Raw genomic sequence first — 21,182 nt, 5'->3', positions numbered from 1 at the left:
CAGCTTTAGCTTGAATCTTAGCAAAAGTGCAAATCTAAGAGCATTTCTGCAAGTTGCCTGGGGAAAAGTTGCAGCACTTTCAGCCGACTCGCGGAGCCCAGATGAGACGACTAGAAGCGAGAAGCTGCTTTTGTCTGCCGCTGACTCACTGCTCAGGGAGTCACTGTGCATTTCGACTGTTCTCATTGTAAATTCTGCATATGCCGAGCAAGAACAGACTCTATTAATTGCCAGTATTGATGCATTGTTTACAGCGAAGTGACACATGCCGAGTTGCATCGTGCCAAGCTGACAGAATGCTATCACAACATGCTATGTGAGGATCTGAAACATGCGCAGTAATCTGAGGGACACAGTTCAGCTCGGTGGTTAATTCATACACAATAAAGCCTCGTGAAGTGCGTGCTCAGTGACTAAACGCTGCCATAATTGAAACTGTAAGTGCCAAACGCTGATGCGCACAGGCTCTGACGTGACTTTCTCTCCTCTTGACCAGAATGATTGAGGACTGCGGGCAGAGCGGCGACAACATGGCAGATAGAAGGCAACTGTTTGTCGAGATGAGTAAGTGCTCGGGGCCGCGGCTCAGCGTGATCTATGCTGGACCGGTTTACACGCCGACCATAAAAAAATGACAAAATTCTCCTTCTGTAAGTTTCTTGTAAAGCTAATATCATGAAGATCGAGTGTCTCCCAGATTGATTTTGAGCGGCCTGCAGTGACGGCACGCATGCACATTATCGGGAGTGCAGATCATTATTGTGTATTTACGCTCATTTTTATTCCATTGAGGTTGTTCCATCCGTATAACAGCTAAACCTGCTGATGGTAACCTGTCTGACTACGAGGAACAACACTGAGCTGAGTCATCCAGGAGTTACAGCTTTAAAATGTCCCTTATCCCTAATTTAGTTTAATATTATGTCGAGGCCTTTGCACTTTCCATTTTATGCACTAAGTCGATTTAGGATTAGCATTGGGCTTAAATATGCTAACAGATGGTCGATTGTGAATTAAACAGACTTTAATTCAGTGACAAAATGAATAAAGTTACTGGAGTGAAAAATAAAAATGATTTACAGTAAGAAACAAAACAAAATTTTTATAAAATATTGTTGATAACATTAGATATATTCTCTCAGCATTTCCTCATATTGGCGTATTTATTTATTTATTTAACCCTCCTATTACCGTAATTTCTGGACTATAAGCCGCTACTTTATTCACACGCTTTGAACACTGCGGCTTAAACAATGATGCGGCTAATTTATGGATTTTTACCAAAGTGACGAAGTGATTCTGAGGCCGTTCAGCTCCGACACTGAAGAAGACGACTTTAGTGGTTTTAGTGCAGGAGGAAGATGAAGATAGCGATCAGTGACTTTTCCTGGTTCTGTATTTTTTATAGTTACAGGCACTGTTCGAAAAAAAGCATTTACGTATTTGTGTACGTTACCGGTACGTTTTTAATTAAAAGTTTAAAACATGTTTCTGTATAAATATCTCACGTTACAACCTGCAGCTTGTAGACAAGTGCGGCCTGTATACGTACAAAATTAGTTTTCTTTTTAAAGTTAGTGGCTGCGGCTTATTTTCAGGTGCGCTCAATAGTCTGGAAATTACGGTACATTCAAATTCACTGACATCTTTTTTTCTTTGGGTTCAATTTGACCCCAGCAGTTTAAACCTCCAGAAAAAGCTGTTTCCCAAGTTTATGTGTAAATAGCCCTTTAAATACAGCTGACACAATTTTGTCAATGACTTATTTAGAGATGTTAAACATTGAATGATAATTGAAAGATAACAGGAGGGTTAAGCAATATTTAACGCTTTACACTCTAGTTCCAGAGTTCCAGGTGTCTGTCAGCTAACATTTCCTTTTTTGATGTCAACTAATCTTCCTCAGGGGCTCAGGATTTGGATTCCATTCGACTGTCGACGTACAGAACAGCCTGCAAGCTCAGATTTGTGCAGAAGAAATGCAACCGTGAGCACACGCACACATTTAATTGCAACCTCTCGGCTAATGTAAGATATCAAAACGGTGACGCTGCGTTCTCCCGTTCACAGTGCATCTGGTCGACATTTGGAACGTCATCGAGGCTTTCCGAGAGAACGGCCTCAACACCATGGACCTCAACGCTGAGCTCTCCGTGGCGCGTCTGGAAGTGGTGCTGTCCACCGTCTTCTACCAGCTGAACAAGCGCATGCCCACCACCCACCAGATCAACGTGGAGCAGTCCATCGGCCTGCTGCTCAACTTCCTGCTGGCTGCCTACGACCCGTGAGTCACGCGAGAACCGGTCGCGTACTTTCACGTGTGAGGTTTTGACGTGAGCTAATGTGGTGTGAAATGTCAGCGTGGAGGGAAAATACCGACTATTTACCTGAATAATGTCACAGCATGCGGGTGTGGAGGGAACGTTTCTGGTGAAGGTAAAAGACGAGGGTCATTCTTTTGCAAGTTGCAGCTCATAAGATTGTACAAGGAACACTACATGTGTTTTTGCAGCTCCGTTTAAACCTACCATAATGTGTTTCTGTTTTTCCTTTTAGGGAGGGCCACGGCAAGGTATCTGTCTTTGTTGGGAAGTTGGCCCTGGCAACCATCTGTGGAGGCAAAATTCTGGATAAATTAAGATGTAAGAAACACAACAAGTCTTTTTTATCTTTTAATCGTGAAAAATGAAACGATAACCACCTGTTTTACCTGCAATAAATCAGCAAGTCGTCTTTGTACGGTTACAAAGTTGTAGTTTATTATTAATAATAATAGTGTTTTTTGCTTCGGGATTTCTAATTCAAACTTATTGCCGTCTTTATTTTCTATTTCTATTTTTAAAAACAAAACAGCAGCGCAGGCCTCTTCATGGCTGAGAGAAGTCATTATGTGAAGGTTAGGGTTTATTACATAACACCCTAAATCTGTTGGAGCAGCAGCTTGTGAGGGAGAAAGAGGAGGGCTGGTCGTACAGTTACAACTGATCTGAATAACTGCTTCGCTTTGATTTGTTTTCCCAAATAAGTGGGATAATTGTATTGTGTAATGCTGTAATTAGCCGACTGTGCTGGCAACTGACAATTAGTTTGATTAATTTGTATAACGTCTCTCCCCCCCCTCGCTTTGTTTCCAGATATTTTTTCACAGATATCCGATTCCGCCGGGATAATGGTGTACTCGCAGTTTGACCAGTTTCTGAGGGAGGTTCTCAAGCTACCCATGGCGGTTTTCGAGGGGCCTTCGTTTGGTTACACCGAACAGGCCGTGAGAACGTGCTTCACGCAGCAGGTGAACCGCGTGATATCAGCGAGTCTTCAGCGATTGTGTTAGCATTGACGTTGTGTGTGAATCTCACTCTCCACTGCACTGTACGTCAATAGAAAAAGGTCTCCCTCAACACATTCCTCGATACGTTGATGTCAGACCCGCCCCCTCAGTGTCTGGTGTGGTTACCGCTCATGCATCGGCTCGCCAACGTGGAGAACGGTAAGGACGCCGAATGTGCAACGGGGAAGCTATGCAGGGCTGGGAGGATGTCAAGTTCACATCATCAGTCAAGCAGACACACACACACACCGTGAAGACACCTCTAGTGGAGATGACCCATAGGGACCGATTGTGCATGTTTGTGCGTATCGGTGATTCACTCGTCATCACAAGCCACCTCCATGTGAGCACAATGAAAAAAAACAAGAGAGAGACATGTGCACACGTATGCAGCTCGATGCGCTGCTGCACTGTGTGTGTTTGAAACGTTGTCAGACTCGATATCCGCCTCGCATCTGTCTTTAAATTAATGGAAATTAATCCTGCACTGTGCAAAATATCTGGTTTTACAGTCACATCTGTTTGTGTGCATGTGTTTGTGCATCTGTGTGTGTGTTTGTGTGTGTGTGTGTGTGTGTGTGTGTGTGTGTCTGGCCCCTCCTCTCCTCCCTGCAGTCTTTCACCCGGTCGAGTGCTCCTACTGCCATACTGAGAGTATGATGGGCTTCCGCTACCGCTGCCAGCAATGTCATAATTACCAGCTCTGTCAGGACTGCTTCTGGAGGGGGCATGCCAGCGGTTCCCATAGCAACCAGCACCAAATGAAGGAGTATACGTCATGGGTAAGGGAAGGAGATGGGAGGAGGAGGAGGAGGACGAGGAGGAGAGGGGTGGGCTCAGGGAGGTGTGTCTGCACTGGACCAGTCATTGTGGCTATTTTTGTTCCGCTTCACTACGGCGTGAGGATGCTGAATGCAGGTGACAGCGTTACCGTACCGACGGCACGTGATTTGAATTCAGCGTCCTCACAATCTCCTGTGTGTGTGTTTTTCTCTCTCCCAGAAATCTCCCGCTAAGAAGTTGTCCCACGCCCTCAGCAAGTCGCTGAGCTGCGCGTCCAGCAGAGAGCCTCCTTACCCCACGTTTTCCGAAATGCCAGAGAAACCTCTCAACCTAGCTCACATTGTGTAAGTTCGTCGGGAGCGTTGTGTTGTTTTCTGAAATGCTCGACTTCATCCCTCAGCTGATAATGATCCTGTAGCTGCCTCTAAGTCTGAAGTGATTCCAGTCAATCTCTTGGGTCAACTGATCAATGATGCTTAATTATAGCCTTGGGAATGATTGTAATCGGCAACACTGCTGCTTCCTTCTTGCTCGTCTCGCAATGTTTTGTGTTGTCTGGTGAATATTTCAAACTCTAGTCAACGAATAAGCGCTGTAGTTTAAGACTAGTGGGACATTAAGTCACTTTTGGTGCTGAGAAACCTGCTTCTGGTTTTGTCTGTGCAATTTTTTAAAATTTAAATTGTCTGATAATAGAGCGAAAAATCTCTGATGGAAAGTCTGGTGGTAGTTTTAATACTAGAGTCCAACATTAATTGTTTAAATTAGCGTTCATAGACAGATAATGATGCATATATTAAAGAAGAATTACACAATTTTAGGTATTTGCAGTCAAAAAATACTCAACAGTATTAAAACATTATCTTTTGCATTTTATTTCTGCAGTTTCTCATCAGTCCGCCTGTGTGGCAATACTGATATACGTGCTGTAAATTAATATCCTGCCCATTTCTACATTTTGGTGATTTAGCCAAATGTCTTGAACCTTTTACGTGTTGTTTATTCTACGTCTTGTGCCGCTGGAGCCGATTATAACAAAGCATTTGTTCCTTTTCTTGTTCTTTCCTCAAAATAGAGACACGTGGTGAGTTCGCTTTGATTATTTAACACATTTTTGTAGATTTTAACCTTTTGTATTTTTTTGTCCCACACTGACGGTCACGTTTGTTAACTTTTCTTTTTTTCTGAGCACCTGCTGTGTTTGTCGATTCACCAGATCAGCCATTCGTTCATTCTTTGCATGTTTTAATTTATGATGCGTAACAACACATATTGTACTTTTTATTGTCTGTCAGTGGAAAGTCAAAGATTATACAGTCGATGGAAATAAACAAGACTGAAAGACTGAACAGAAAGACATCGTCAAAAAGAAACGCCGCCCAAAAACCCCTTTTGTTTCCTCTTGCAGGCCACCAAGACCAGTGAATCTCACCAATGACTACTCACTCTCCCACTCCATGCCTACATCAGGGAACCCTTACTCCACCAAAAAGTGAGTACGGCAGCGCTAACAATGGCTGCCCTGGATTTTACAACTGATCTTTTCAGTCGGTCACGCTCCCTAAAGGCCCTGTGCCCTGCGGACTCTGTGACCCGCACTGTCTTTATTTTTCTTGCCTTTATTTTCCCAAGTGTGCGTGCTGGTGTACGCCAACATTTGTGTATCACTGTTTGTGTTTTTTTGTGTGTGTGTGTTTTTCTCGAGCTGAATGTAAATGGCTTGCCTTACAGCAAGAATAATGATGTTGAGCACAGAAAGCCCCTGACTGGGGCTGCTCCACATCTGTTGAAAGGGAGAGGGTAAGTGACACAGGTGTGCTTATGGGAACGCCTTTCTAGTGCAAATGCATGCGTGAACTAATATAGATAATAATCATATCATAAACTAGAGTGCTTATCGTCTCCAGGAAACTATTAGCGAACCGGTTTGTCCTATAGAGGGGTTTACGTTTTCATACTCGTGGGGCTTTTTCAAAGACGCTAGATGAAGCATGCATCATGAAGATCATTGGCCATTAGTTTAGAGTGTCTATTACAATCTTTTCATACACAGAAATGGGAAACGCTAACTGCCGGTTTTACAATATGAGCTGCGTTGAATATTGCCGTCAGTCCCCCTCTGTGCTGGAGTTGCAGCAGTTAAATCATATGAATTCCCAGCGACGTGGTTTACGATGTATGTAAATAGTGGGATGAAGTGGGATTAACTTGCTTTTTCAGTCGCTATTACGGTTAAAGATAAAAAACTATCGGTGGCTTTTCAAGTGAGAAGCGTCTGCAGCGCTTCTGCACCTGCACTTGAGAGAAGAATGCGTTTCTTTAGGGAACACTACTCCCTTTCATAACACAGAAAAACATACAGATGATGTGATGAGTGAGTCCTTAGGTTGCTCTTGATAAGCACGTCAGGGTATTTGACATGGCACTCGCTGTTTGTGCGGGCTGAGGCGCTGCATAATCCCAGCAGATGTGTCCTGTGAAAGCTGACGAAGTCGCTTCTGCAGAGACTGTTTGATTATCATTTCTAAACTTTTTATTTTCAGAAACATGGACGGTTAAAGGGCCACTGCAACGATTTAATCAAATGCATCCATCAGTGCAGCAGAGGCTGAGATATCCTCACCTACAATACGGGTCAAGCTCCAAAACTCCTGCACTTAACACAATGTTCAAAGTATTTCTATATCACCAATAGACTACAGTGGCGTAGTGGCTCCCTACAGAAGGTTTGACCATCTTTTAGTCAAGCAGACTACATCCTACCAAGCACTCAACTGCAAACAAGCAGAAAAACATACTAGATGTATGAATGCAGCCACGTGATTGTGGATAAACTGTCGAGAACTGGACTCACAGACAGCACCGGCTCTCTCGAATGAAAACGTTTTTGCATTTAGGCATATGAGCCCGAAACGTTTTGCATTATGAGCTCCTCTGCATTACATTTCCCCCCCTGCTGGCCTTTCCTGTACATACCCCACGTGGTTCAGGGCATAAATTAAACACTGATAATAGGTCATAATAAATGAACAGTTTAATAACAGATGCGCTCTTTGGGTTGCGGCAGATTTTTTGTTGCAGTACCGCGAGTGGCCACGTGACAAAGCTGCCAGTTTGGCTCTGCAGTAGGGTTTTCTTATTAATACATCCTCACAATCCCCCTGGTTTTATTCAGACCAGGGAACTGACATGCTGCACGTCCTGCCCTCTCTCTGCTCGAGTCATTTTCTCTCCAGAGGACGTGAGTTTAACAAGCCGACCAGCAGTCCGTCTCAATAGTAAAGCTGGTGGAGTGACAATTTTAATTACAATGAATTTTAACTGGATAAACCGTTTCTGAGAATATTCATCAGCAGCCAAATTGCACACTGGCTCCGTAATGTTTACTAGTATGTGCACCCTTAGGCAAACACAAAGGGTTAACCTTTAGCAATGTTACCACAAATTTGCAGAAACCAGAAACCAAATTATACAGCTGAAACCAGAACTATCTGACTAAACTTTTCCTGTTTTAGGTCAGTCAGGATGACCAACATTATTTCTGTGTGTGCACATGTGAATTTATGGAAACTTCTGACTTTGAAGAAAGTAATAAAGAAATTCTCTCTCTCATTATTCTGGTGTTTAGCAAATAGAAATAATGTTGGTGATCCTGACTGACCTGAAACAGGAAAAGTTTAGTCTGATTTAATGTCAGACAGTGAGAAAGAAAAAAAGGTTCTTTTTATGCAGCTTCTGGTTCCAACTGTATTTCCAAATTAGATTAGTGATAAACCTGCAGTCGACTCGTGGAGAGTTTCATGCGCAACTTTGCCCCAGATTCTTTTCAAGTGCTTTCATGGCTCTGCAGTGTTTGCATCGTTGCCTCACAGCGAGCAGCGGTGATTCTCTGAGCCTACATAGGTTTCCTCCCACAGTCTAAAGACATGCAGAACATAAACTGACATGTTCACCTCTAATAGCAAACTTGTAACCTGAAGTGAGGGGTTCAGTGCCAAAGTGGGCCAAACCAAGAAAAAATTTGAGTTTGATGTTTTTCTGTTTGTGGTCGACTAGTTGGTGTCAAAGTGCTCCAACCAACAGCCCACTGGTAATGTCACGATGCCACTTTGATGTTTGGCCCATGATGGTTTTTGGCGTGAAAATTTAACTGGACCGAGCCACAGGAATTACTGAGTGTTATATCACAGGTAGTTCAATTCAAGATGGCGGACAGCGCGACCTCAAGCCACATGGAAACTCAACTGGTCGGTACGGTACAGTGAAATAAAACCTTATTGAACCACCACCAAGCATCTGTTTCTACCCCACGGTCCTCAGAAGCATCTCTAGTTCCTGATGATGTAAACTCTTCAACAAGACAAACCTGGAATCGCTTTGGCACTCAGCAAAAGGAAATTAAAACTGAAATAAGTCATCACAGAGCAGCTGTTTCTATCTCTGGACAGTGTTGGAACATCTTTGGATGCATATAATGACTGAATTTTTCTTACTAGTAAATGTGTTTCGTCCCACTTTGGCACTAAAGCCCCTCGTGGTTACTCATAGTTTAGCATTCCTACCAAACTGGTGCACATCACCTGTAGCAGTCGTGACAGATTTTCTATGGTGACATCATTGTTGAAAATGAGCTGCAAACGTATAGCTTTTGTAAGTCTGCTTCGTATTTAGTAATAACTCTGCTAAACTTAATTAACTTATTACACATACAGTAGCCATCTTTATCAGCTAGGTGTCTGCTCCTTTAATTTCCAACTATATCGTCTAGTTAGGAAACAAGCTAAACTAAAGAACCTGGTATTGAAAGTAGCTCCATAACGGGCCTGACACGACCGGGTTTCTGTTATGACTGCGCTGACTCTCCTCCGCCTGTGTTGTGGTTCTTCATGATCAGCATGGCTGCTATAAATACAGAAGCGACATCAAACAGGGCCGTGCATGCTCCACATATCTGGAGGGCAGATTGTTTAACCTATGAATAATGTTCTTTCAGTCATTTTAATGATAGAGCACTGAGTGATTGATGGCTGTAGAATGTAAACAGTATGTAGCTGATGGTTTTCTTTGTTGTGTATGGTTTTTTTTTGCTGGGCATGCCCTCAGTCGTGCTCCTAGCCTTCATCAGCGGTGTCTCTCCCAAACATAATATGGCCTTGTTTCTCTCTAGTCACCCATGAATGGCTGCTTTTCAGCCCTTCTCCTCCTCCTCCTCCTCCTCCTTTGTCGCCTCCTCTCCCCTACTCCCTCCCTCACCCTCCTGCGTCTCTTCTGTCACCTTGTGTAACGTTTTGTGTTTTGTGAAACTCATCCACTGTTCCAGGTTGAACTACAACCTCGATGTTGCCGATAGACTTGCCGACGAACATGTTCTCATTGGCCTCTATGTGAATATGCTCCAAAACAAGCCCAGAACATGGTTAGTTGGTGTGCTGCCGTGTCCGCCGGTGGACACTGTGTGCTCTGCTGAACCGCCGCCTCACGGCCTTTTCTCTCCCCCCCTCTAACCTCGTCTAACCGTGAATGTGTTACGGTCCTAACGCCGCATGCTGTCGGACGGTTTTGCAGACTGGCCTCCTCGACCTTCAGCTTTGTTGTTGCTCAGCAGCAATTAGCGTTTCTGACTGATTTGTGTCCAAAATGGGAATTAGAGTTTGTTTCTGCCAAGTGAACAGCGTAGGCCAGATTAGATTTCATTCTGAGGTGAAAGAATGTTTTTTTTCCATTTTTGAGTCCTTGAAAGACCTTGTAGCTGCTGCACACATGGCTCTTGAGTAATGAGTTTAACACTTTGAGAATCGTGCAATGTCTGTGAATTGTTTTGACTGAAATTTATGAAAGAAAACGAGACAAATTGGGACAAAGTGCTTCCTTATGAAGTATTCTCTTCCATGGATTTGGTCTTTCAGAGCAGCTAGATGTTGTTTTTTCTAATTTATCACTGGGTTTATGACATATTCTCTCTTCCTTGATAGTGCTCGAGCTGTGTGTAAGTGTGCTGACTGCAGTATGACGATGTGTGTCTGTTTTATCAGATTATATGAGCAGCCACCTCGTTTCTCCCTGTGTGAATGCATTTACTGTGTGTGCGTGCAAATACAGACTCATATTTTCTGCTGCTTTGGATCAGATTAGCTTTAAAATACAAATGATCGCCTCCACATTTACATAATAACTTCATTTATGCTTTTTTTTGTGGTTTTTATATGCATAGATTAGCATGATGTGCCAAATAACTAATCTGACTCTCAAACACGTTTTATTTATTTTTTGCATTTCTGGTGCATATTTTGTATCTGCATAGCTGTGCATTATTAATTGTGTCATGTTGTGACTCCCATCTCGATTTTCCTCTTGATCAGTTTGCTGGAGAGCAGTAACCATCAAGATGAAGAGCACAGTCTCATCGCCCGCTATGCTGCTAGACTGGCTGCTGATGCTGCGGTGAGATATATAAATATATATATAAATATATGAGACATTTATTGCACACAACATCATGGCATCTTTCATAGCTGTCCAGTCCCAAAAAATCTGTCCTTGATGAGAAGAGGATTTAACGTATGCCGCTACTCCACTTCATGAGGGTTTTTTTTTTTTTACTGCCGAGGCGGTGATCATTTCTAACCAGACTTGTGTAACTGTTCATGCTCTGGTCGGGACTTGATGGATGGCTGGCGACTTAACTGCTTTGTTCCCTCTTGTGAGATACGAGATAACGCGGCGGATGACATCATCCCGAGGTAGAGCCAGTTCACGTGATGTCTCCTGCTCGGTTTCGCCAACAGGCTCAACAGCAGAGGGTCCCCACAGACCTCCCCTGCTCTCTGGATGCCAACAAACAGCAGAGGCAGCTCATTGCCGAGCTCGAGAGCAAAAACAGGTCAGGGACGGCTGCTTTGGTCATACTTTGTTTTTTTACTTCTGTTGTCCCTTCACTTGTATTTTTTCAAACTTTATAACAAGACCTTTAGAATGAAGGGGTCCTTGGGCTGACAGCATGAGCAAACTTAGAACAGAATAGGAAGGTGGCGCTGTGAGCGTGGCAGCCAGTTACAGCAGCTCCCGCCTACTTTCTGTGTTTTCAGTCATTTACTTTGCTTTCTTCTATCGTTTTATTATTTTTATTTCAAGCAGCTGAGCAAACTTCAAAGATGAAATCAGATTCAGCTGTGTGGTCATCACACAGGACAGCATTTAGCAACTAAAGAAGTGCAAAAGAAGCAGTACAAGATGAATATTTACAATATTATACAGCATAGAATAGAGCGGTACGAACACACTAAGTATATAAATAGAATAACCTGTAAAAAAACAATGTAAAGTTAGATAATTGTGCATATAAAGGCAAAATAAACAGTAGAACCAGTTTAGAATATACACATTGAATGGAATAAGAATAAAATTTAAATGTAAAAATACCAAAATGAGCTCAACAAATACAATGCAGGGAATAAAAATAAATAAAAAATCAAAAGTTGCATCAGAAGCAGGAAGGTTTTAAAGCAGCAGTAACCAATATTGTAATATTAACAGTGCATCCAACCCTCCTGACCCCTCTGTCGACTGACGTATGAAGAGTTCATTTGCAAATCAACAGATGACTCCATTTTTGTAAACTTATTTTATTGTTGTTTGCTTGAGATAATATCAGTCAAACTGAAGCTGAGTGGATCTGACTCAGCAGAAACGACAAAAACAGAGATAACTTACAGTTTAATGATATTGTCTCAGGTAGACGATGGAAAAGTGGGTTTCCTGAAGGTTTGTGATTCTGTTTTTTTGCAATTGAACTCTGGCACAGCAGGAGAAACTAGCTGGATTCAGTTTAGGCTACTTCAGTTCCAGAGTCCTGCAGCTGTGAATTCTGGCCGGCCGTGGCGGCGCGCTGGGACGCTGGAGTAGAACTGATCCGTCATCGATGTGATTAGTGACTAATGAGCTCTCTCTGCTGTGACGAGTCAAACAGCCTCCCGTGTACCATCTTTCAGCTCACTGTGTTGTATTTTTAGACCCCCGACGTTACAGTTTAGGTCCGTGTTCACCAGTATCGTAGCGTTTTTGTCGCCCTGGTGGTTTAGCTGTGAACATAGAGGAGCATCAGCAGCTGATAGAAAACATTCATTCTGTGGACACAAACTTGCATCTGCTGTAAATAACCACAGCGACAAACAGCTTGTTTCTGCTGCCCCCATGTGGCCAAAGAATGCAGTTTAGACTTGAACAGAGCCTAAGATCATCTGGGAGGTTGCAGCAAATCAGCAGAAAATGCAGATTCTCAGTGTTTTTGTTGGCTCATGTGTACAAAACGTGACAGAAACACAGTTTATTCGAGTGTGCATGTGTCTGTGCTCAGAGAAATCCTGCAGGAAATCCAGCGACTGCGCCTTCAGCACGAGGAGGCCTCCCAGCCGCCTCCTGACAGAGGTCAGCAGAACCCCACCCTGCTCGCCGAGCTTCGACTTCTCAGGTAGCCTCTGCCGACAGGTTTGCTCAAACTGCTCGAGAAACGCGTTGACGCTGTGGTTTCATCACGACTTGTTTCCTCCGTCAGGCAACGCAAAGATGAGCTTGAACAAAGAATGTCTACTCTGCAGGAGAGTCGCAGGGAACTCATGGTGCAGCTGGAGCAGCTAATGATGCTTCTCAAGGTACTACAGATGTGGGCTTTCATCTCTCTGCAGTCAGAACACAGTTTGGATTTCTTCATGATCACTGGAGGAACACACTTTTTATGTGTCCTGTGGGGGAACAATAACGTTTTAACTTCAGTTTTGCTCCTCGGATGCTTTCATGGACATGTGCGCTATAGCTTGTTTTGTTTTTTTTTTTACTATTATTTGGAAGCAGGTGGTGAGCAATATGGCCACATAATGAATGTCCCTTGTATTACAATCTCCCCCAGCTGTGTGCGATCGCTCCAGCTGAATTAGAGCAAACACTGCACTTTGTGGCGTTGAAACATGTGATAAATTACACGGCAGCCCCGTTTAGATGGCGTGCATCTTTAAAAGTTATGCTCTGTCTCAGGCCCAATATGTCATCTTTTGACTCAACACAGCTTCAGAGTTATTCAGATAAATCCAACGTTTGAAAACAGAACAGCTCTGCAGTGCAATCATTAAAAAAAAACTGCATTCTTTAATTTTTATTTTACAAAACAACAAATTAAACACATTTAGCAGAATTCCACTCAGTGCAGCATTGCTTTTGTTCTTTTTTTAAAAGGAAATAAACAAGTAATTAAACTAAATTAGGCCATTTAGGGCAAACACGGGAGTAACATGATCACAATTCCTCTTTGTAGAGGAGGAGGAATAGATTTCCACTCTCACACGCAGCAAATAGAAATAACAGTTTGACCTCATGCAGCGTTGTAGTAAATCTAATGTGCAAAAACAGAAATTTCAAATCGGTTCAAGCCAACAACAGTCACATCTGATGAAAGACTTCGTACGTGGTCAGAAATCTTGTTGTAGAGTTCAGGTTTGGATGAATGATGACACTTTTAAATGCAGTCCTTAAATGTATTTGACCACCTGGACGTTTCACCGTTTTGAACAGGAATGAGGAATTTTAAACTGAATTCACTTTTTTATATCCACATTTGCTCTCTGAGAAAATGACTCACATTCAACCATTAAAACTCTTTTTTTCTGCTCAGGGATGCAAAGTAAATAACTAGAATTTGACATTTTAATCAAGAAGTAATAATGTGCTTTACTGTTTTTTCCTGTTTTATTTTGTAGAACAATACATTTGAAAACTCATGGATAACAATAATAATTATATTTTAGCATTAAAAACATCATTTGGGTTAAAGAGCTTCTACATGCTGGTGTATTAACCATTACAGAGACATTAGAAATGATTGTGCTAATTACCAGTGCTGTTAGTTTAGGGCATTGGGTGGAGGTCTCATACATTTGTTCGGTGCTGTACATCTTTCTTTCCTCCTAAAAGTATCCTGCAGCCTCCTGCCTGAGTCACCTGATTAAACTCTGTGTGTTCCAGTCAGCGTTTGCTTTTATATGCGTTACTGCCGCCCTGCAAAATGCTAACATTGCAGATTATTGCAAGCGGCTATTGGACTGCTTTTCATTTTCCAATTTTCCGTTTTAACCGCATCTTTGTGCCCTCTGGACGTAAGCAGAGGCTCAGTAAAGCCAATACCGGTCAGTTAAAAAATAAAAAAAGACTTTATGGGCCTCTAACGCTAATCACTGAGATCACTTTATACATCCATATGTAGTTCACATTTAGTGAAAGATTAGAAATCAGCAGCTTCACTGGATCATCAGCGATGTTTAAATCTTTCATTTTAAAGTCACAGCAGGCTTCAATTCTGTATTTCATGCTTCTTTTTTTGGCATTAAGGGTTAAGAATCGTCTCTGACAAGCAGTTCTGTTACTGCAGGTTGCATGTGTCGCTCATCTTCAGATTCAACTGATAGACAGGAATCAAAACTGACATTTTAAGCGCGCCATATTAATCCATCACACCTTCCCAGAGCACACGACTGCCCCCCTCCAGGAAGGATAACCTTTGATGTTAGAAGATCTTCTGCAGGCGACAGGACGGGAGTTCCTCAAAGCCGACATGAACTGCTCGCCATACTGGCTTAAGTGGGGAGGATATCAATCTAATTAGCTTAAAAGGATCAATGCCGATCCATTAAACTTGCATGAGGAGGCCGCGTGCTCGCCTCGGCTTTGCGGAAATACCGATTGGATTTTTGATTTTTTTTAAAAATTCATTTTAAAAATGTGGTTGCTGTTTCACAAGCCGTTTTGTTTTTCAGCTGGAGGAGGAACGGAAACAAGCTGTGAGTGTGAAAAATAATTAAAAAATAAAAAAGATTTGGATGCACGTTTGGAATAAAAACCTCGCTGTTTGTCGGGTGAACCTTATTTTTAAAGACCAAAGAGGTTTGATTCCTCAGTTTGGAGATGCTTGGCGTTCACCAGCTCGTGGTTTGGTCTGTGGGAATAATTGGAATCGCTTTGAGGGACAGAAATCTCCTTTAATAGCATGTTGTGGGATACTGACAATAATAATAGCTGCAGCTTTGTTGCTCCACATGGGGTGCACTCCTAGCATGTGGGTCACAGTGTTCTTACTCACAGAGCTGCTGTGATGTGCGAATGATCCTCATTAAGCTTCAGCAGACTTTTGGGTGTTCAGGTGAAGTTTGTGAGAATAACACAGAGTAAAACGTGTGATTGATTATTTCCTTACAGCATGCTCTTCTGTCCACACGATGCCGACACAGCTAACTCTGAACTCTGTGCTTCAGACTCAGGGTCCCGGCTCTCCGCGCTCTTCTCCCAGCCACACCATCAGCCGGCCCATCCCCACGCCCATCCACTCGGACTCCGCCGGCACCACCCCGACTCACACACCTCAGGACTCACTCATGGGCGTGGGAGGGGACGTTCAGGAGGCCTTCGCTCAGGGTAGCCCACTGGCACCACACATCGTGCGTTTAATCCACCTGAGAGCCGATCGTCACATTTACAAACTTTCGTCTTTTTTCAAAGGTCCAAGGAGAAATTTGAGGAACGACCTGCTTATTGCTGCTGACTCCATCACCAACACCATGTCATCGCTGGTCAAGGAGCTCAATTCAGGTGAGAAAGGCAACGATGTGCTTCCATTTCTGAATTATTAAACACCAGCTGCTTTAATTACTCTGTTTTTTTTTTCACAGAGGGTGGAAGTGAGACTGAGAGCACTGTGGATTCAGACTTTGGACGTTGTGACCTTTTGGCCTCGACCTCTTCAGACACTTTCTTTACTTATAAACCAAGGTACTGATCAGACATGTGAACTTTTATTTAAATACGTAACATACACAAATACCGTAGAGGCTTTTTTCTGAACAGCGCCTGTAACACGGCTGGTTAAGGAAATAAAAACTACAGCAGCCTGCCAGGAAAAGTCACTGATGGCTATCTTCATCTTCCTCCTGCACTAAAACCACTAAAGTCGTCTTCTTCAGTGTCTCCAGGAGGTGAACAGCCTCAGAATCATTTCGTCACTTTGGTCTCGAGTCAGAATCGTAAAAATCCATAAATTAGCCGCGTCGTTGTTGAAGCCGCAGTGTTCAAAGCGTGTGAGAAAAGTAGTATAGTCTGGAAATTACAGTACATATCATCAGCTAAATGTACATGAGCAAGATGCAGGATGGACCCTTTATCATTGCTTCTGCCTCAAATACTTATTTTATAATCACTCAGTTCATAAACAGTAAGATGAAACTGTTTTGAACGGGGTCACAAGTCAGAAGACGCTAGTTTAATTTTGACCATTTAACTGCATTTGTGTGAAAACTGTAAATGTGGACAACAACTACACCCGTCTCATAAATGTACTGAAGGAAAATCTAAAATATTTACCTCTGACATGTACAAGAGCACAAGCAGAAATAAAATTAATCAAGCTCCTCTGGAATTACAACAACTCCAGTGCCTTTAGAGGACTAACCATCATTTTTCCCTCCATATTCATAACTCTTTCTAATTTGTGTCTGCTTGTAAACTTTCCCAGCGTATCGCCGCTTAACCTTAAAATGCTTCGGCACATCTGTCCGTTCCCTCCTGACACTTCATTTCCCCCGTTGTCAGCTCTCCCAGTAGCTTTGTTCCATACAGATGTGTGACCCAAATTCTTCACGCTTAGGTCACGTCCTACATCCCAACTCGTGTAATTTGGAAACAATAGTTTGCCGTTGCTGTTTTGGGGCCATGTTTTGTTTTAAACCGCCTGCTGGCGTTTGTCACAGGCCTGCCAGCGCCGCAGAGGAGGAGCGCTTCGAGAACGACCTGGAGCAGCAGCTGGAGGACGAGCTCAAGCTGGAGGAGCTGATGAAGCACAGGCAGGACGCGGACAAGACGTGCATGGTGAGTCGCAGTTGTTTTTTTTGTTTTGTTTTTTTTTCTAGACGAATGGAAGGAGAAGGCGGCGTACTGTGTGTGTGTGTTCAGAATGAATAAATGACCTCTTGTCAGCGCCTGTTCCAACCTGCTGTATGCGTTGTGGTTTCAATGATGTGGTGCAGGTGACGCTGCAGCAGTGACTGTGTCAGTCCAGGTGACTGGTAAGTCCACTGGAGCCTCCGGTAGCTCACACGATTGTAGTGCACTTCATTTAACAGGACAGGCTTTTCATTTTGTCATGTACCGAAATGCTAACAAACATCTGAAACTGTAATAACACCAGTAACAGTTTATACAGTCGTCCTCAGATGTATTCACATGCTTCCATTTAAAAAAAAAAAAAAAAAAGATGTATTCACATGCTTCCATTTAAAAAAAAAAAAAAAAGGCAAAATCCACAACAGTCACTCAAATAGCTAGAAACTGAAAAAAGTAATAATAAATAAAAATTTGCTAAATTATAATTTAGTGAAATAAGATGTTGCTTTTGAATTGTGGTTGAAAAGAATAATTTAAAAAAATAAATAAACAGAAAACACTGGATGGCAGTGATTGGCTCAAAAGGTTGTTCAACTTAATATTAGTTTATGGGTCCCATCATTTTTTTTGTTTGTTTGTTTTGTTTTTAATTTCTGTTGAACCACAATTCAAAAGCATGATTTCCATTCAATTTTTATTTATTATTACTTTTGTCAATTTCAACTCATGTCAGTGATTTTCTTGCTTCTTTAACGGGAGGCTGTGAATACATTTGAGGAAATAATGGTCAGTACATGTGTGCAAGCAGCAGTCATAAGCAGTGAATACTATCAGGCCTTTTTTATTAATCCCGTTTACATGCATATTGATGTGGCATGGTTCCTCCTGCATCCAGGTTTTTGTCACTTCACCAGTAAGTTAAACTGTTCTGTCGGTCAGTCCACTGCTTCGGTAAATCCCACAACACTTCAACAACTGTTGGATTGAAACTCACTCACGTTCCCCAGAGGACGAATCCCACCGACTGTGAAGATCCTCTGAGTTCTTGTGTAGCTCCACCGTAAGGACGATATTTTTGGTTTTAACGGTGACAGCTTCGATCAGAAGGCATTTTTCCTGGTTTTTCACGATATCTCGTTATCACCTCCAGGTAATTGGCACCAGTGTTTACTTGGATTCAGATTGTTGTGCTCAAAGGTCACTGTGACCTCACAAAACACTTTTTTTTTTGTGCATAACTCAAACATTCATAAGCTTATTATGACATAAACAATGACTATTAATTACCAAAACGTCACTGGGACATCTTAACGTTCTGCACAAACAGTTATTCAACACTGTGACTCAGGATCAGAAGGAGCGACTGCGACCATATTTTACATCAAATCTTTTGTGTCCATATAACTACAATTAATATACTGTTCTTAACATGTATTTATTTATTAGACCACCTGTCTACTTTGTTGAGCACTTTATATTTATTTATATTTATAGACCATCCAGCATCATGAAGTGCTTTAACGCCACTCCGTTCTCCACGTTTTCCCAAAAAAGGGACAAAAATGTACAAACATGAGTTCAAAAAGGAGCAGGAAGAATTATGAACTTATTAACTCCCACCCCCTTATCACCCTCTGATTCATTGCAATTTTACATGTATTTATATATATAATAAATGGATTTAATATAAAATATGCATCAACATATAATCATTTAACTGCACTGATATATAATTGTACCATGTACATAATCAGTTTCTTTGCAATAAGTTTTACTAATAGATTGTTATAGAAATGTATATTACCAATATATATATATATATATATGACAACAGTACATTACATAAATATATGTACAGGCCTACATATACACACGTACATATTAATAAGTAATGGATTTAATATACAATATTAAATTATATATAACAATATTTAGTCGTCCTCATTAGGATATAAGTGATACCACTACTAATTAATCATCAATACATAACAGCTCTACTACAACTATAGATATATTTACAGGGTTTATATTGTGTATGATCAGTAATAACAGCATTAATGAAACCCCATCTTCCTCCTTATACCTACTGAATGTATGTTTTTTTTGTATATGCTGTTGAACTGATTGATATTAATTTGTTTAAATTCAAGAAATAATAATAATGTGTTTTGCTATTGACAATAATAATTATATTTTAGCATTAAAAGCATAATTTGGGTTAAAGAGCTTCTACATACTGGTGTATTAACCATTACAGAAACATAAGAAATGATGTAGGTAGTTACCAATGCTGTTAATTTAGGGCATAAACCTGACATTGGGTGGTGGTCTGATGAATTTGTTAGTTGCAGTACTACTGGAGGTAAACTGCGACTTCAATGAAGCCAGTGATTTATAGTTATTGGTATATATTTCAAAAACTACTGGGTGGATTGCAGTAGAACTTTTTCTATTTAGTTGTAATAAGCAAATATACTGTATATAAACGTTATTCCTGATAAAGCTCCACATCGTCGTGCTGTCAGTGGCTTCTTGCTAATGTTGCTACCTGAATGCACTCAGAGCTGACTGTGAGCTCTCCTCTATCATTGGCCTCGATATGTGCACTAATTAATCTAATTTATGACAAAACCTCGGTCATTTCTGCACCTATAGAGTGACCTCAGCAGCTGAGGATAAACCCTGTTATGTCTCGTTTGCTGACTGACCTTCGTGTTCATTCCACCGTCATAAAGTTTCCATACGTTTGGTTTTACTGGTAACATGACTGAAGTGGACGAAGCAACAAAAACCTGGACAGGATGTGAACATGCTACGTTTTTCAGGGTTCTCAGTTCTGCATGTGTTTCTTAAAAACAAGGAAAATGCTGGAATGTGTGTGTTCATGCACCTAGTGTTTCTCATTTTGCTGTACATGTCGATCACCTCCATCACGCCGTGTCTCTGTTCTTCACAGGTGAGCAATATGAAAAGCAACAATAGCAGAAGACACTGGACGAGACAACACTGGGCCGACGGTACAGAGCACTGAAGACATGGGGAATTTAAGTTTGGCTTAATCCAACCATAGAATACATTTATGTAAAGATCTATTTTTTAACCAAGCACATATTTAAGGTAATACTGTGAGCTGATGTAAAGAGATTAATTACTGAGCTGTCTATGATACCACAGGTGCCATAAAAACAAAACAAACACGTGATTTTTGGGAATTATTTCTTGATTTTTATCCTTTTTATATGAGTTGTCTATCAAACTACTCTGGTTAGTACAAACCTGATTCTTTCTCATGTTTCTGAACTCAATGAACCGGTTTTCAATGTTTGTTGTCATTTGATTTTACGATGAGGATAAACCTGAGCTTATGTTTGGATCTGAAGTTATAAATGTTAATATTTGAAATCTTTTGTAATTGTGCGACTCTGGCCGGGTTACCATGAACAGATTTTACCACTATTCCAATGATTTGTTGCTGTTGAGTTGCTTTTGTATTGTTTTTTGTTTTGTTTTTTTGAGCAGGCCAATCAGACACATTAGTTTTATTTGACATATTAGTAATAATGACGCGCACTGCCTTAGCTGATTGGATGACCTCTCACTGGAGCTCATTCAACCTGTCGATGCAGCATGTAGCTTACAACAAAACACACCTGCAGCGATGCCGGATGTCTTCTCTGGTCCGATTTAAACCGACGCTCGGAGCAGACGTGGTTTGCAAATATGTACGCTGTCTACATATAAATGGTCAATTAGGTAGAAGATGTGATCTTCTAATGTCTGAAGGTGTTTCAACAGAAGCGACGGAGACATCCATTGCGCTTAAACTCAAAGGTTTACACTGGCAAGGGCATTGAACAAACTGTGTTTACTACCAGTGGTTTGTGAATTAAGGCTCGATCGTGGATCATCTGCCGTCGTTTCATTCGTTTAGCGCCAATCCTCTCACACGAGCCTCCGTGTGACTTGCACACCAACATACACACTCAAGTGTGCACAAAAACTTTACCCAGTCACTTTCGGGGTAAAAAAAAAAAAGTGGCAAGCCAATCTAAAATCGTAAATGTGTGAAATATATCTAGTTTGATTTTTGAGCAAGTTCATAGCAGTGATTTTGCATGGTGGTGATGCATAATAAAGTGTTGACACAATATCACAA

General features: G+C 41.6%; 1 protein-coding gene across 5 annotated transcripts in view; it reads left to right on the top strand.

Annotated features, from left to right (window-relative positions):
* Positions 1-21,182, top strand: part of dtna (dystrobrevin, alpha) — a 25,480-nt gene extending 4,298 nt beyond the window's left edge. For 3 of the 5 annotated variants that reach the window (XM_008298573.1, XM_008298574.1, XM_008298571.1), the window contains exons 2-24: positions 497-564; positions 1,907-1,987; positions 2,071-2,284; positions 2,557-2,642; positions 3,135-3,289; positions 3,382-3,487; positions 3,944-4,110; positions 4,331-4,455; positions 5,187-5,195; positions 5,520-5,603; positions 5,843-5,911; positions 9,432-9,527; positions 10,471-10,552; positions 10,897-10,991; positions 12,465-12,578; positions 12,663-12,759; positions 14,911-14,934; positions 15,406-15,565; positions 15,650-15,739; positions 15,820-15,919; positions 16,894-17,011; positions 17,170-17,208; positions 19,983-21,182. In XM_008298573.1, coding sequence (XP_008296795.1) covers positions 498-564; positions 1,907-1,987; positions 2,071-2,284; positions 2,557-2,642; positions 3,135-3,289; positions 3,382-3,487; positions 3,944-4,110; positions 4,331-4,455; positions 5,187-5,195; positions 5,520-5,603; positions 5,843-5,911; positions 9,432-9,527; positions 10,471-10,552; positions 10,897-10,991; positions 12,465-12,578; positions 12,663-12,759; positions 14,911-14,934; positions 15,406-15,565; positions 15,650-15,739; positions 15,820-15,919; positions 16,894-17,011; positions 17,170-17,187 — 2,157 coding nt within the window. In that variant the 5' untranslated portion in view covers position 497 and the 3' untranslated portion in view covers positions 17,188-17,208; positions 19,983-21,182. The remainder of the gene's footprint in view (positions 1-496; positions 565-1,906; positions 1,988-2,070; positions 2,285-2,556; positions 2,643-3,134; positions 3,290-3,381; positions 3,488-3,943; positions 4,111-4,330; positions 4,456-5,186; positions 5,196-5,519; positions 5,604-5,842; positions 5,912-9,431; positions 9,528-10,470; positions 10,553-10,896; positions 10,992-12,464; positions 12,579-12,662; positions 12,760-14,910; positions 14,935-15,405; positions 15,566-15,649; positions 15,740-15,819; positions 15,920-16,893; positions 17,012-17,169; positions 17,209-19,982) is intronic. The other 2 variants (XM_008298572.1, XM_008298575.1) reach the window with 2 other exon arrangements.

The sequence above is a fragment of the Stegastes partitus genome, unplaced genomic scaffold, assembly GCF_000690725.1.
Source record: "Stegastes partitus isolate 25-593 unplaced genomic scaffold, Stegastes_partitus-1.0.2 Scaffold1328, whole genome shotgun sequence".
NCBI lineage: Eukaryota > Metazoa > Chordata > Actinopteri > Pomacentridae > Stegastes > Stegastes partitus.
The sequence above is the reverse complement of the archived record's forward strand: the minus strand, read 5'-3'. Positions and strand labels throughout refer to the sequence as shown.